This window comes from Dendrobates tinctorius, unplaced genomic scaffold, assembly GCF_039654945.1.
Source record: "Dendrobates tinctorius isolate UK_male_01 unplaced genomic scaffold, ASM3965494v1 ptg000081l, whole genome shotgun sequence".
Taxonomy (NCBI): Eukaryota; Metazoa; Chordata; class Amphibia; order Anura; family Dendrobatidae; genus Dendrobates; species Dendrobates tinctorius.
Window position 1 is genome coordinate 12150527 of NW_027361749.1, and position 12640 is coordinate 12163166.

The 12640-nt window shown below is 43.9% G+C and overlaps 1 protein-coding gene across 4 annotated transcripts in view; it reads left to right on the plus strand.

Annotated features, from left to right (window-relative positions):
* The window catches only part of MAPRE2 (microtubule associated protein RP/EB family member 2), a 198675-nt gene that overhangs the window by 167605 nt on the left and 18430 nt on the right, over positions 1-12640 (plus strand). For all 4 annotated transcript variants that reach the window (XM_073583746.1, XM_073583745.1, XM_073583747.1 and 1 more), the window contains one exon: positions 766-979. In XM_073583746.1, coding sequence (XP_073439847.1) covers positions 766-979 — 214 coding nt within the window. The remainder of the gene's footprint in view (positions 1-765; positions 980-12640) is intronic.

Genomic DNA, 12640 nt, shown 5'->3' on the forward strand with positions numbered 1-12640 from the left:
AAATCAGCAGCAGTTTACAGTTCATTGCATGTGGATTAGGCCTGTTTCACACTTCAGTTTTTTGTGTCAGTTAAAATCCGCCAAAAAGGCAGAAAGCCGATCCGTTCCTAACTGATGTGAACGGATGCCACCGGATCCGTTTTTTTGACGGATCCGCCAAATGAAGAATTTTAAAGGAACCACTGCCCGGGAAGGAGAGAGAGAGAGAACTTTTTTTTCTCTGTCCGCCAGAAATGATTTCAGGGTTAAATCTCTTCCTGACTTCATTCCTCCGGGCATGCGCTGTATAAAAATGCGGATCCTGCAGTAAAAAAAAGTTACATGGTCCGTCCAGGCATCTCGGCGGATGCCAAAAAATTGACGGATCCGCAAAAAACCGGATGCAACTGATGGCCATCCGTCAAGATCTGCCGGTAATGCAAGTCAATGGGGAAAAAAACGGATTCGCCCAAAAAAATGGCGGATCTGTTTTTTTGCAAAAACGGCGGATTTTGACTGATGGTAAAAAACGGAAGTGTGAAACAGGCCTTAGGTGTTTAAAACCCCATATATAAATATGTAGCAAAGAAAGATAAAAATAAAATGATTGGAGCTGAAGGCATGCTGTGTAGTTTTGAATGCACAATGTGTTACGCCTGTGATTTGGGCAGGGAATAATCTGCTGCCAAATCCATCAGGTTTTGGTGCTGGTTTGCAGCGCGGGTTGCTTATTTTATTGTTGCTCCTGTGCTATATTTCATTGACTCGTTACTGGTTACTTTCCAGGTCATACCTGTAGAAAAGTTGGTCAAAGGGCGATTCCAAGACAACCTGGATTTTATTCAATGGTTTAAGAAATTCTTTGATGCGAACTATGATGGTAAAGAATATGATCCCATGGAAGCCAGGCAAGGACAGGACGCCCTGCCACCCCCAGACCCGGGTGAACAGATCTTCAACCTGCCAAAAAAGTCTCATCATGCCAACTCCCCCACAGCAGGTACGACCTATATCAGGCCAACCGCATGCTTTTTCTAGATAACCATTTTATAGCAATCTTTTCTGCATACAATCAAAGAGATGATGATTTTATATAAATGTGTACAGGGAATTCTAAATCGGTAATAGTAGATGGACACTTGGTGGTGCTGAGCTGAATCTTCAGGAATGGTGTTCTGTGACCCCAGGAAGTTAATTTGCCTGTGATTGGTAATGCCTGAAGAATGTGCGTTGCTCTAAGCATCATTCCTCGCAGGATCGGGGATGATTTTCAGCATCCCCTTGCGGCATTGTCATGTCATGGTGTATATATAATATGCTCTTCCTCGGGGTCTCGGTGACCTTATCTGACCCCTGTTCAGACTCACAAAGTTGAATCTGAATTCCAGTATTGTTTCAGTCACTCTTGTTTTCTTCTCTGACATCAGAGGCTACAGATCTGTCTCTCCTGAGTTTATATCTCTTATTCATACGATTATCTGACAGATAAACCATGGAGTCATTACAAAATCCGTTTTAACAAATTACAGACATTTGATTTTCAAAAGAAAAATTTCTCTTTTATCCCTTGTTTATTTTGAGCAAAACATTTTAGTGATTGGGGCAATGCTGCATTTAATAACAAAAAATAAATAATATATACCATATTTATTTTTATTTATTTTACTCATTTATATAACACCATTAATTCCACAGCGCTTCACAGACATTATATCAATGTATACATGAATTTTAGTATAATTATGGTATTTGACTCCTTAAATTATTAATTGATATCCGTAGTGGCTCAAAATAATTTGGCTCTACCACAATCTGTTTACTTTTCTATTCGGCTGTGTGCACACGCTGCGGATTATGTGCGGATTCATCCGCGCGGATTTTGTAAAATCCGCAGGTGAAACCGCAGGTCAAAAGACCTGCGGTTTTACCTGCGGATTGCTCTGCGGTTTTGCCCTGCGGTTTTTCATCTCCTCAATGGAGGAGATGGCAAACCGCAGGAGAATCCGCAGAAAGAATTGACATGTCAATTCTTTCTGCGGATTGAAAACCGCAGATAATCCGCGCGGAAAATTCCGCACCGTCTGCACTGCGGTTTTTGATTCCCATAGGGAATCATGGTACTGTACACCGCAGCAAAAACTGCTGCGGGTCCGCAGCGGCCAAAACCGCTGCGGAACCGCAGCAAAATCCGCAGCGTGTGCACACAGCCTTAGTATGAGATCAGACTTTTTTTTTTTTAAAGTGCCTGTATAACCAGATAGTTTTCTATACTTTTTGGTTTATGCAAAACAGGTAGTTTCTATAAAAGTGTTAAAATTACCTTTGGCTCCTTTCACATTGCATTTTTGTCCACATTGGTGAGTCCTGTCGGGACTTGCATCCATTGACTATAATGGTTCCAACAGTCAACATGTTCTCTCACATGCATCATTTTCAGTCGTATACACCTACTGGAGGCGGACTCTCAGACACGTAGTAGTTGTAGAGTGCGTCTGAGTGTCCACCTACACCAGGCGTATGCACCTGAAAATGATACGTGTCCACGCACATGTTGACTCTGCCAACAGTTCTAAAGTCAATGACCCCTGTCGGCGCATACATCTCAATCCCGTTTTGCGGGGAGTACGGTCGCAAGCCCCAACTGGACCAACGAACATGGGCAAAAATGTAATGTGAAAGGAGCTTTAGGCCTTACTCAGATGTCCATTTTCTATCTCGCATAAGGTTGAGGTCGGCCTTTCATCACTGTGTGACTTTTTATCATTAGTGTCTCATCAGTGCTTTACTCGTATGCAAAAATGAAAACCAATAACTGCAAAGCTTCTCCACCTTCCCATTGCAGTGATAAAAATGGGCAGCACATGAGTACTGTGTGTGCCATCTACAATCTCCCATGGACTTGGGATTTGGATCTGTGATTGCGTATCGCGGCCTGAAATTAGTATACGCATGACATTTCCTGTACGATCTTTCTCCTGGTTGGTTGCTACTGCCATGCGCTCTTTTGCTACTGCCATGCGCTCTTTTGCTGTGTTCTCGACTTCTTGTCCTGCAGGGATATACGGTAACATCCTTATCGACTTGCATAATTATTGGACGGGATCCACCTGATTCTCCTTTACAAGCTTTACTCTTTGTTTCGTACAGTTTTTTTCAGGACACTTTGGCTCAAATTCTGCAAGTTGTTCATGCCGATCTTGATGCGGGAACATGGTGGAGTGAGACACCCCTGATTCATTTAAAGAGGCACGCCTCTTAATTAGGATAGTCTCAAAAAGGGTCATGTGCCTCCATCCCTCACTGGAGTAAGATGTAGGGCGTATGTCACAGCTGGTCAGGAATTAGACCAGTGGGTGTCACCCATCATGTCCATTTTGATGGAGTTGGCCACACCTGGCATCAAAACTCCAAGTTGCAAGATTTTTGGCAAACTCTCGTGTTGTACTTGCTCGGCTTCATACTTTCTGGTTTTTCTCCAAAGCTATAATTCTGCACCCGATGGTTGATGGTTCATTGTTTTACCAAATGAGAGATACATTTTTTTGTAAAACAGACCGGGCTGGTGGGGGGATTCAGTGCTGGTGGGAAATAATAGACACATACCTTTGTGTCTGAGGTAATGAACGCTTTCAGTACAAGAAGCATGCAGTCATGTGAACTGGAACATGTCCAGATACAAAGTGCCTGTCCAACAGCAGCTATTGCATTCCTCTATGTGAACCATGACTGACCACAGCGGATAGGATCTGTATAGTGTGGCAGGAAATGACCATTGTGTGTGCACAGAGATGGAGAACAGATGATCCGATGGCGCTGCTAAAGCTATATCAAAGCCATAAGGATAAGACCAGAGCAAACTCTACAGCTCTACATCAGTGCAAACATATATACAAAATACCCTTTAATGAAGGACAGGATATCTTTTGCTTCCCCCATCTGAGAGAATCATAAAGTAGGGGCAGAGGCTTTGATTCCAGCAATGTGTCATTTACTGGTCTTCTTATTGCAGTCCTGTCTGCTGCAGATCTATCAGTTCTCTGCATGCTGAGCTCTGTATATTTCCGCCCCCACTACGGATTGGCAGTTTTCTGTGTACACCGTGCATAGGCAGAAAGCTGCCAATCAGTGGTGGGGGCAGGATTATTCACGCTCATGAATATGGAGGATTACATTGGAGCAGCTTTACTACTCCTCTAGTGATAATCTCCTGCTGATAAAACACTGATTTGATTGAAACAGCAAGCAGCCCAATAAGTGACACATCACTGGAATCAGAGTCTCTGTCACTACATTGTGCTGCTTTCAGATCAAGTGGCAAAACCTTGTGACAGATTCCGTTTAAATAGCAGTACTGAAATGCAAACATGTATTTAGTAAAGGACGAGCTCAGAACAGTTCAGTAGTGTTAATGTTATCACAGACATGACATTGGTACATCCTATAGCGCTGCACAGAGGCCCAGTAGGTTAAGAATCTGGCTGCCATCTTTAAAGCAGCACTATTAGATTGTGTATATGAGAATATGAGACTGAGGTAATGGATTTTAGAGCTCCCATTACTGCTGGATTGTTAGCGAGCGAAAAGGAGATGCTCTATTATGAGCTAACATAGTAATTGGCACATTTACTGTTTGCATTGGGGCTTTTTGCTGCCTGTGTCTTCTGATTATTATAGATGTGCAGATTAATCTGTCTTTATAAGGATGAACTTTATTAGGTCATCTCTTGTATTTGTGAAGCTTTTTGTAAAATATTGATATTATGAAAATACATTTTACTCCATATATATGCTGCAGCTGATGTATAGGAGGTTTTCATTAGTTGCCGTCTATAATTTGCAATTGGAGCTAAAAGAACATACTGTTAGCCATTGATGCTTTGGAAGAAAGTGGCTAATATTGGGAGTAATTCTTCTAAACCAGGGTTCTCCAACTCCAGTCCTCAAGGCCCACCAACAGGTCATGTTTCAGGATTTCCTTAGTATTGCTCAGGTGATAATTGCTTCATCTGTGCAATACAAAGGAAACCCTGAAAACATGACCTGTTGGTGGGCCTTGAGGACTGGAGTTGGGGAACCCTGTTCTAAACTACAACGGTTAGGGAAGCACAGATGATGCAGTTCTTAAATATGTTCAACTCAATTTATGAGGTAAAATTATATAAAAGTATACCCCTGTTTCAAATATATGTAACTAGAAAAAGTAAAATCTTTTTGTCTCCAAATTAGTAATAAAAGCACTGTCCCTTTTAGAGAGGGAGACTGAGGTTGGTTCTCCAATGTCTTACTGTCTTGACAGCTGTATGAGCCTTCCTACATCAGAGCTGGGAGATACCACTGCTCTGTAGGAGAGGGGTGTTAAGCCAGCCTCAGGGCTTGCGTGACATGTTGCATGAGCACTGGGAAGAGCGAGTGCCGACACTGCTGTAATGGCCCCGGCACTGGGGGGGTATGCATATGTTATTATTTTACTTTGGGGGAAACGTAGGTAATCAGAGGGGGGTGTCCAAGAAGTGTAGTCTTTAGGGATAAGAAAATACTGTATACTCTGACGGGAGTGAATACGCAGGCTTATATTCAGTCCCCCATAAATGCTGAACTTCAGTGATTTAATTTGGTTTATTTATAGCTCCTTCTTTTTTAACTAAAAATTGACTTCGACAGATGGCCATGTGTGATGGATGGCAAGTATGGTAATTTATCTGACGTTCCAAATTTTACTCTGCAGAGACCCCTACTGGTGCCTTCTCTTTATTACACACACTTTACAACCATGGCTTAGATTAGAATTAGTATTTATTTCCCACTGACTAAATAGTACACATGTCGTCCACATATCACCTAAGTCAGACCCTGAGGTAACAGCCAATAAACCTGTCAGTATGTTTTTTGGATTATGAAAAAACATCAATCGGAGGCACAGACGGCTGATCTCATACTGTTGTCCTTGAAGACAAAGCCCACACTGTTCCGCCTTCTTTAATTAGGCGGCATGAACAAGGGCAGGTAGTTTTTTCTCTACGAAGTTTAACATCACATTTTAGGATGTTCACAGAGATGTGTATGATCCTCCGTACCAGCTGGGATCTGGCAGATGGCACATCGGCTTGTGAACCGTGTCCTCCAGTCACTGGAACTTGTCTAATGAAGAGTCACGGTCTCACAGGGGTCTTCTTCATAAGCGCTACCTGCATGTCTCTAACAGAGGACTGCGTGAGCGACCAAAGGACCCCGCTTTAAGGAATAATTGTCCTGATACATGCTTGCCTTTTTGTGCAGTGGAATTCTAACTGTTGTTCTCATGTATCCACTTTTTTTTTTTAAAATTTGGTTGTAATGGATAGCAAAAACCCTGTAATTTAAGTGATATGATGAGACGTCTGCTCTATACCGTGTCTGATTAATACAGGAGTCATTACATGCAAAATTCACATGGAGCCTACTGACTGGCACAATACATACAGGTGCTTCTCACAAAATTAGAATATCATCAAAAAGTTAATTTATTTCAGTTCTTCAATACAAAAAGTGAAACTCATTATATTATATAGCGTCATTACACACAGAGTGATCTATTTGAAGTGTTTATTTCTGTTAATGTTGATTATGGTTTATAGCCAATGAAAACCCAAAAGTCATTATCTCAGTAAATTAGAATAATTATCAAAAAACACCTGTAAAGGCTTCCTAAGCCAAAGGTTCCTTAGTCTGTTTCAGTAGGCTCCATAATCATGGGGAAGACTGCTGTCTTGACAGATGTCCAGAAGGCAGTCATTGACACTCCACAAGGAGGGTAATCCACAAAAGCTCATTGCTAAAGAAGCTGGCTGTTCACAGAGTGCTGTATCCAAACATGTTAATGGAAAGTTGAGTGGAAGGAAAAAGTGTGGTAGAAAAAGGTGCACAAGTAACCGGGATAACTGCAGCCTTGAAAGGATTGTTAAGAAAAGGCCATTCAAAAATGTGGGGGAGATTCACAAGGAGTGGACTGCTGCTGGAGTCATTGCTTCAAGGGACATCACACACAGACGTATCCAGGACATGGGCTACAAGTGTCGCATTCCTTGTGTCAAACCACTCATGACCAATAGACAATGCCAGAAGCGTCTTACCTGGGCCAAGGAGAAAAAGAACTGGACTGTTGCTCAGTGATCCAAGGTGTTTTCAGGTGAAAGTAAATTTTTGCATTTCATTTGGAAATCAAGCTCCCAGAGTCTGGAGGAAGAGTGGAGAGGCCACAATCCAAGCTGCTTGAGGTCTACTGTGAGGTTTCCACAATCAGTGATGGTTTGGGGAGCCATGTCATCTGCTGGTGTAGGTCCACTGTGTTTTATCAAGACCAAAGTCAGCGCAGCCGTCTACCAGGAAATTTTAGAGCACTTCATGCTTCCCTCTGCCAACAAGCATTTTGGAGATAGATATGTCATTCTCCAGTAGGACTTGGCACCTGTCCACACTGCCAAAAGTGCCAATACCTGGTTTACAAACAGCAGTATCACTGTGCTTGATTGGCCTGCAAACTCGCCTGACCTTAATCCCATAGAGAATCTATGGGATATTGTGAAGAGGAAGATGAGAGACTCCAGACCCAACAATGCAGACGAGCTGAAGGCTGCTATCAAACCAACCTGGGCTTCCATAACTCCTCAGCAGTGCCACAGGCTGATCGACTCCACGCCACGTCGCATTGATGCAGTAATTAATGCAAAAGGAGACCAAGTATTGAGTGCATTTACTGAACATACATTTCAGCAGGCCAACATTTTGATTTTAAAATCATTTTTCAAGCTGATGTTATAAAGTATTCTAATTTTCTGAGATAATGACTTTTGTGTTTTCATTGGCTGTAAGCCATAATCATCAACATTAACAGAAATAAACACTTGAAATAGATCATTCTGTTTGTTTGTAATGACTCTATATAGTATGCGTTTCACTTGTATTGAAGAACTTAAATAAATTACCTTTTTGATGATATTCTAATTTTGTGAGAAGCACCTGTATTTTCCAGGCATCCTTAAGGGCCTGTCACACTAAGCGATATCGCTAGCATTATCGCTATAACTTGTGACGTTATAGCGATATTGCTAGCGATATCGCTGTGTGTGATACTTACCTACGACCCGCTCCCCCGCTGGTTATCGCTGATCGCGCGAGAACATCCAGGACTGTTTCTCGTCGTCAGCTTCCTGCTGGGCTTCCTGTGGAGAGACGAGCGTGGAGCCGGGCGGGAGGACGCAGGATCGCCGAGTGTGATAGGTAAGTAGTGACCCCCGTCCCCAGCGATGTCGCTGGTGAGATCTGCCTGTGTGGCAGCTCACTAGCGACCACCTAGTGATGCACCAGCGATCCTGACAGCGTCATATCACTGGTCGGAATCGCTGGTGCATCGCTAAGTGTGACAGTACCTTTAGGATAGATCATGAATATCAGATCAGCAGAGGGTGCGAGACCCTGTACTGATACCATTTAGCTGCTTGTGGTGTAGGCAGCAGCTGGATGTGAACAGTTGTGAAGCAGAACAGCACAGCACCATCAGGGTTTTAATAATTGTGGATGTCCAGCACCAAACCACAGCCACAAAGTAGAACAGGGGTTGCAAAGAAATTGGGAGCATTTCAGCTTTAGGGTCTGCATTCAGAGAACTTGCTGGAATAGAGTGCACAAAAATAAACCTTAATTTTTCAATACTTGCTGCTAAAATAGCACAGTAAGTACATATCTACTTGCTATAGTGTGTGTTTGTGCACATTCATTTGTTTTAGCAATAGGTAGGCAAGGGGTAAATCCTAGCTTTACAAGCTTTGATTAGGGTACCTGGCAAACTCTGCATATAAGCCGGATAGGTGTTCATCTTCGGCAGTCAGCTCAGAGAAGTTGAGCAGAATGGAAGGGTCTTGGAGCTGAATGAATAAAGATGTGATGCTGGGCTGTGATGTGCGGTGAAGCTGCGCCCACAGCCCAGTCACTCGGGGAAACCGGGTCCCACCTTGGTGATGCCGGGTCAGCTTCCAATTCCGGAAGATGACCTGACATCACCGGACATCAGAGGCAGCTGCAGCTGGGGAGGTCACGTGATGGGGATAAGCGGCCAGTGATGGCGCCGCTCTCAGGCACATTTGGAAACGCAAGGTATTTGTAGAAAGCCTTATTTCCAAGGTTTATATCCATCTGCCCACTACACATTGTAGTGGACAACCCCTTTAAAGGGAATATGTCACCACATTTGACCTATCTAAGCTATTAATTATTTTTTTTATTAATTATTTATATTACTACAACTTTCCTGATCTCACTGCAGAGCTGTGTGGGATTATACATGACACATCTACAGGTTCCTCTCTGCATCAGCCTCCATCTCACAGGCAGACAGGGCTTCAATATTGTTACAATACAACAGAGCACAGAGAGCTGCAAAAAATGTGTTTGCAAGAAGACAAATTTAATTTCTAACGTTTTGCATTAGTTACTTGTCTCACACTGTTAACTCCCCCATCATATACAATAATCTCTGGAGGCAGAGTTATCTTCCAGCCAGTGCCCTCCCCAGAGCCTGAAAGAGGTCATTTACATAAAGGGATAAAAGATTTATCAACGGGAAGGCATCTGATATGAGGCATACAGGTAGGACTTTATCAGCAGTCTATAACCTATATGCCCATATTAACCCCTTCCCGACCTGTGACACAACGTATGCGTCATGAAAGTCGGTGCCAATCCGACCTATGACGCATACCCTGTGTCATGAATTCAAAGCCCCCCTGCGGGTCGGGTGACCAGGGTCAATGAAAGGTCACCTGACCCGCAGATACAGGGGGCTTTGTAATTCACCACAGGGGGCGTGGCTTCGCCCCCACGTGGCTACGATCGCTCTGATTGGCTGTTAAAAGTGAAACAGCCAATCAGAGCGATGGTAATATTTCATCAATGAAAATTGATGAAATATTACAATCCAGCCATGGCCGATGCTGCAATAGCATCGGACATGGCTGGAGACACCGATTCGACCCCCCCCCCCCACCGGCGATCGCCCCCCCCGCCACTGAATGACAGCGGCGATCTGCCGCCGCTGTCATCATCTGCCTCCCCTCCCATTCCCTCCGCTCCCCGCCAGCTTCTGATCCCCCCCCTCACCCACTCTCACCGCCCCCGGCACCTTCTAAGTCCCCCTGTCGCTCCCGGTGTCCGGCGGGTCCGGTTCATGGGCGCCGCCATCTTAGAAAATGTCGGGCGCATGCGCAGTGCGCCCGCCCGAATCTGCCGGCTGCAGATTCCATTATTTCATTTTGATCACTCTCACAGTGATCAAAATGAAATAAAAAGTAAATGAACCCCCCGATTATCACCCCCATAGGTAGGCAGAACTAATAAAATAAAGAAAATATTTTTATTTTTATTTTTCCATCAGGGTTAGGGTTAGGGTTGGAAAGAGGGTTAGGGTTGGAAAGAGGGTTAGGGTTGGAAAGAGGGTTAGGGTTGGAAAGAGGGTTAGGGTTGGAAAGAGGGTTAGGGTTGAAAAGAGGGTTAGGGTTGAAAAGAGGGTTAGGGTTGAAAAGAGGGTTAGGGTTGAAAAGAGGGTTAGGGTTGAAAAGAGGGTTAGGGTTGAAAAGAGGGTTAGGGTTGAAAAGAGGGTTAGGGTTGGAAAGAGGGTTAGGGTTGGAAAGAGGGTTAGGGTTGGAAAGAGGGTTAGGGTTGGAAAGAGGGTTAGGGTTGGAATTAGGGTTAGAATTAGGGTTAGGCTTGTGGTTAGTGTTATGGTTAGTGTTGGGGTTAGGGGTGTGTTGGGGTTAGGTTTATGGTTAGGGTTGGGATTAGGGTTAGGGTTGTGGTTAGGGGTGTGTTGGGGTTAGGGTTGGAGTTAGAATTGAGGGGTTTCCACTGTTTAGGCACATCAGGGGGTCACCAAACGCGATATGGTGCAACCTTTGATTCCAGCCAATTTTGCGTTCAAAAAGTCAAACGGTGCTCACTCCCTTCCAGGCCCCGACGTGTGCCCAAACAGTGGTTTACCCCCACATATGGGGTATCAGCATACTCAGGGAAAAATTGCACAACAACTTTTGGGGTCTAATTTCTCCTGTTACCCTTGGGAAAATAAAAAATTGGGGGCTAAAAAATTATTTTTGTGGAAAAAAAATGTTTTTTTCTTTTTCATGTCTCTGCATTATAAACTTCTGTGAAGCACTTGGGGGTTGAAAGTGCTCACCATACATCTACATAAGTTCCTTGGAAGGTCTAGTTTCCAAAATGGTGTCACTTGTGGGGGGTTCCACTGTTTAGGCACATCAGGGGCTCTGCAAACGTAATGACGACTGCAGACTATTCCATCAAAGTCTGCATTTCAAAACGTCACTACTTCCATTCCGAGCCCTGACGTGTGCCCAAACAATGGTTCGCCCACACATATGGGGTATCAGCGTACTCAGGACAAACTGGACAACAACTTTTGGGGTCCAATTTATCCTGTTACCCTTGTGAAAAAAAAATTGCGGGCTAAAAATCATTTTTTTTTGAGGGAAAAAAATGATTTTTTATTTTCACGGCTCTGCGTTATAAACTTCTGTGAAGCACTTGGGGGTTCAAGGTGCTCACCACACATCTAGATAAGTTCCTTGGGGGGTCTAGTTTCCAAAATGGGGTCACTTGTGGGGGGTTTCTACTGTTTAGGCACACAGGGGCTCAGCAAATGTAACATGACGCCCGCAGACCATTCCATCAAAGTCAGCATTTCAAAATGTCACTTCTTCCCTGCTGAGACCCAACGTGTGCCCAAACAGTGGTTCCCCCCCACATATGGGGTACCAGCGTACTCAGGACAAACTGGACAACAACTTTTGGGGTCCAATTTCTCCTGTTACCCTTGTGAAAATAAAAAATTGCGTGCTAAAAATTCATTTTTTGAGGAAAAAAAAGATTTTTTATTTTCATGGCTCTGCGTTACAATCTTCTGTGAAGCACTTCGGGGTTCAAGGTGCTCACCACACATCTAGGCAAGTTCCTTATGGGGTCTAGTTTCCAAAATGGGGTCACTTGTGGGGGGTTTCCACAGGTTAGGTACATCAAGGGCTCTGCAAATGTAACATGATGCCCGCAGACCATTCCATCAAAGTCTGCATACCAAAACGTCACCACTTCACTTCCGAGCCCTGACGTGTGCCCATACAGTGGTCATCCCCCACATATGGGGTATCAGCGTACTCAGGACAAACTAGACAACAACTTTTGGGGTCCAATTTATCCTGTTACCCTTGTGAAAAAAAAAATTGCGGGCTAAAAATCATTTTTTTTGAGGGAAAAAAATGATTTTTTATTTTCACGGCTCTGCGTTATAAACTTCTGTGAAGCACTTGAGGGTTCAAAGTGCTCACTATGCATCTAGATAAGTTCCTTAGGGGGTCTAGTTTCCAAAATGGGGTCATTTGTGGGGGAGCTCCAAAGTTTAGGCACACAGGGGATCTCCAAACACGACATGGTGTCCGCTAACGATTGGAGCTAATTTTCATTTCAAAAAGTCAAATGGCGCTCATTCCCTTCTGCGCCCTGCCGTGCACCTAAACAGTGCCCCCTCCCCCACATATGGGGTACCAGCGTACTCAGGACAATCTGGACAACAACTTTTGTGGTCTAATTTCTCCTGTTACCCTTGTGAAAATAAAAAAATAGC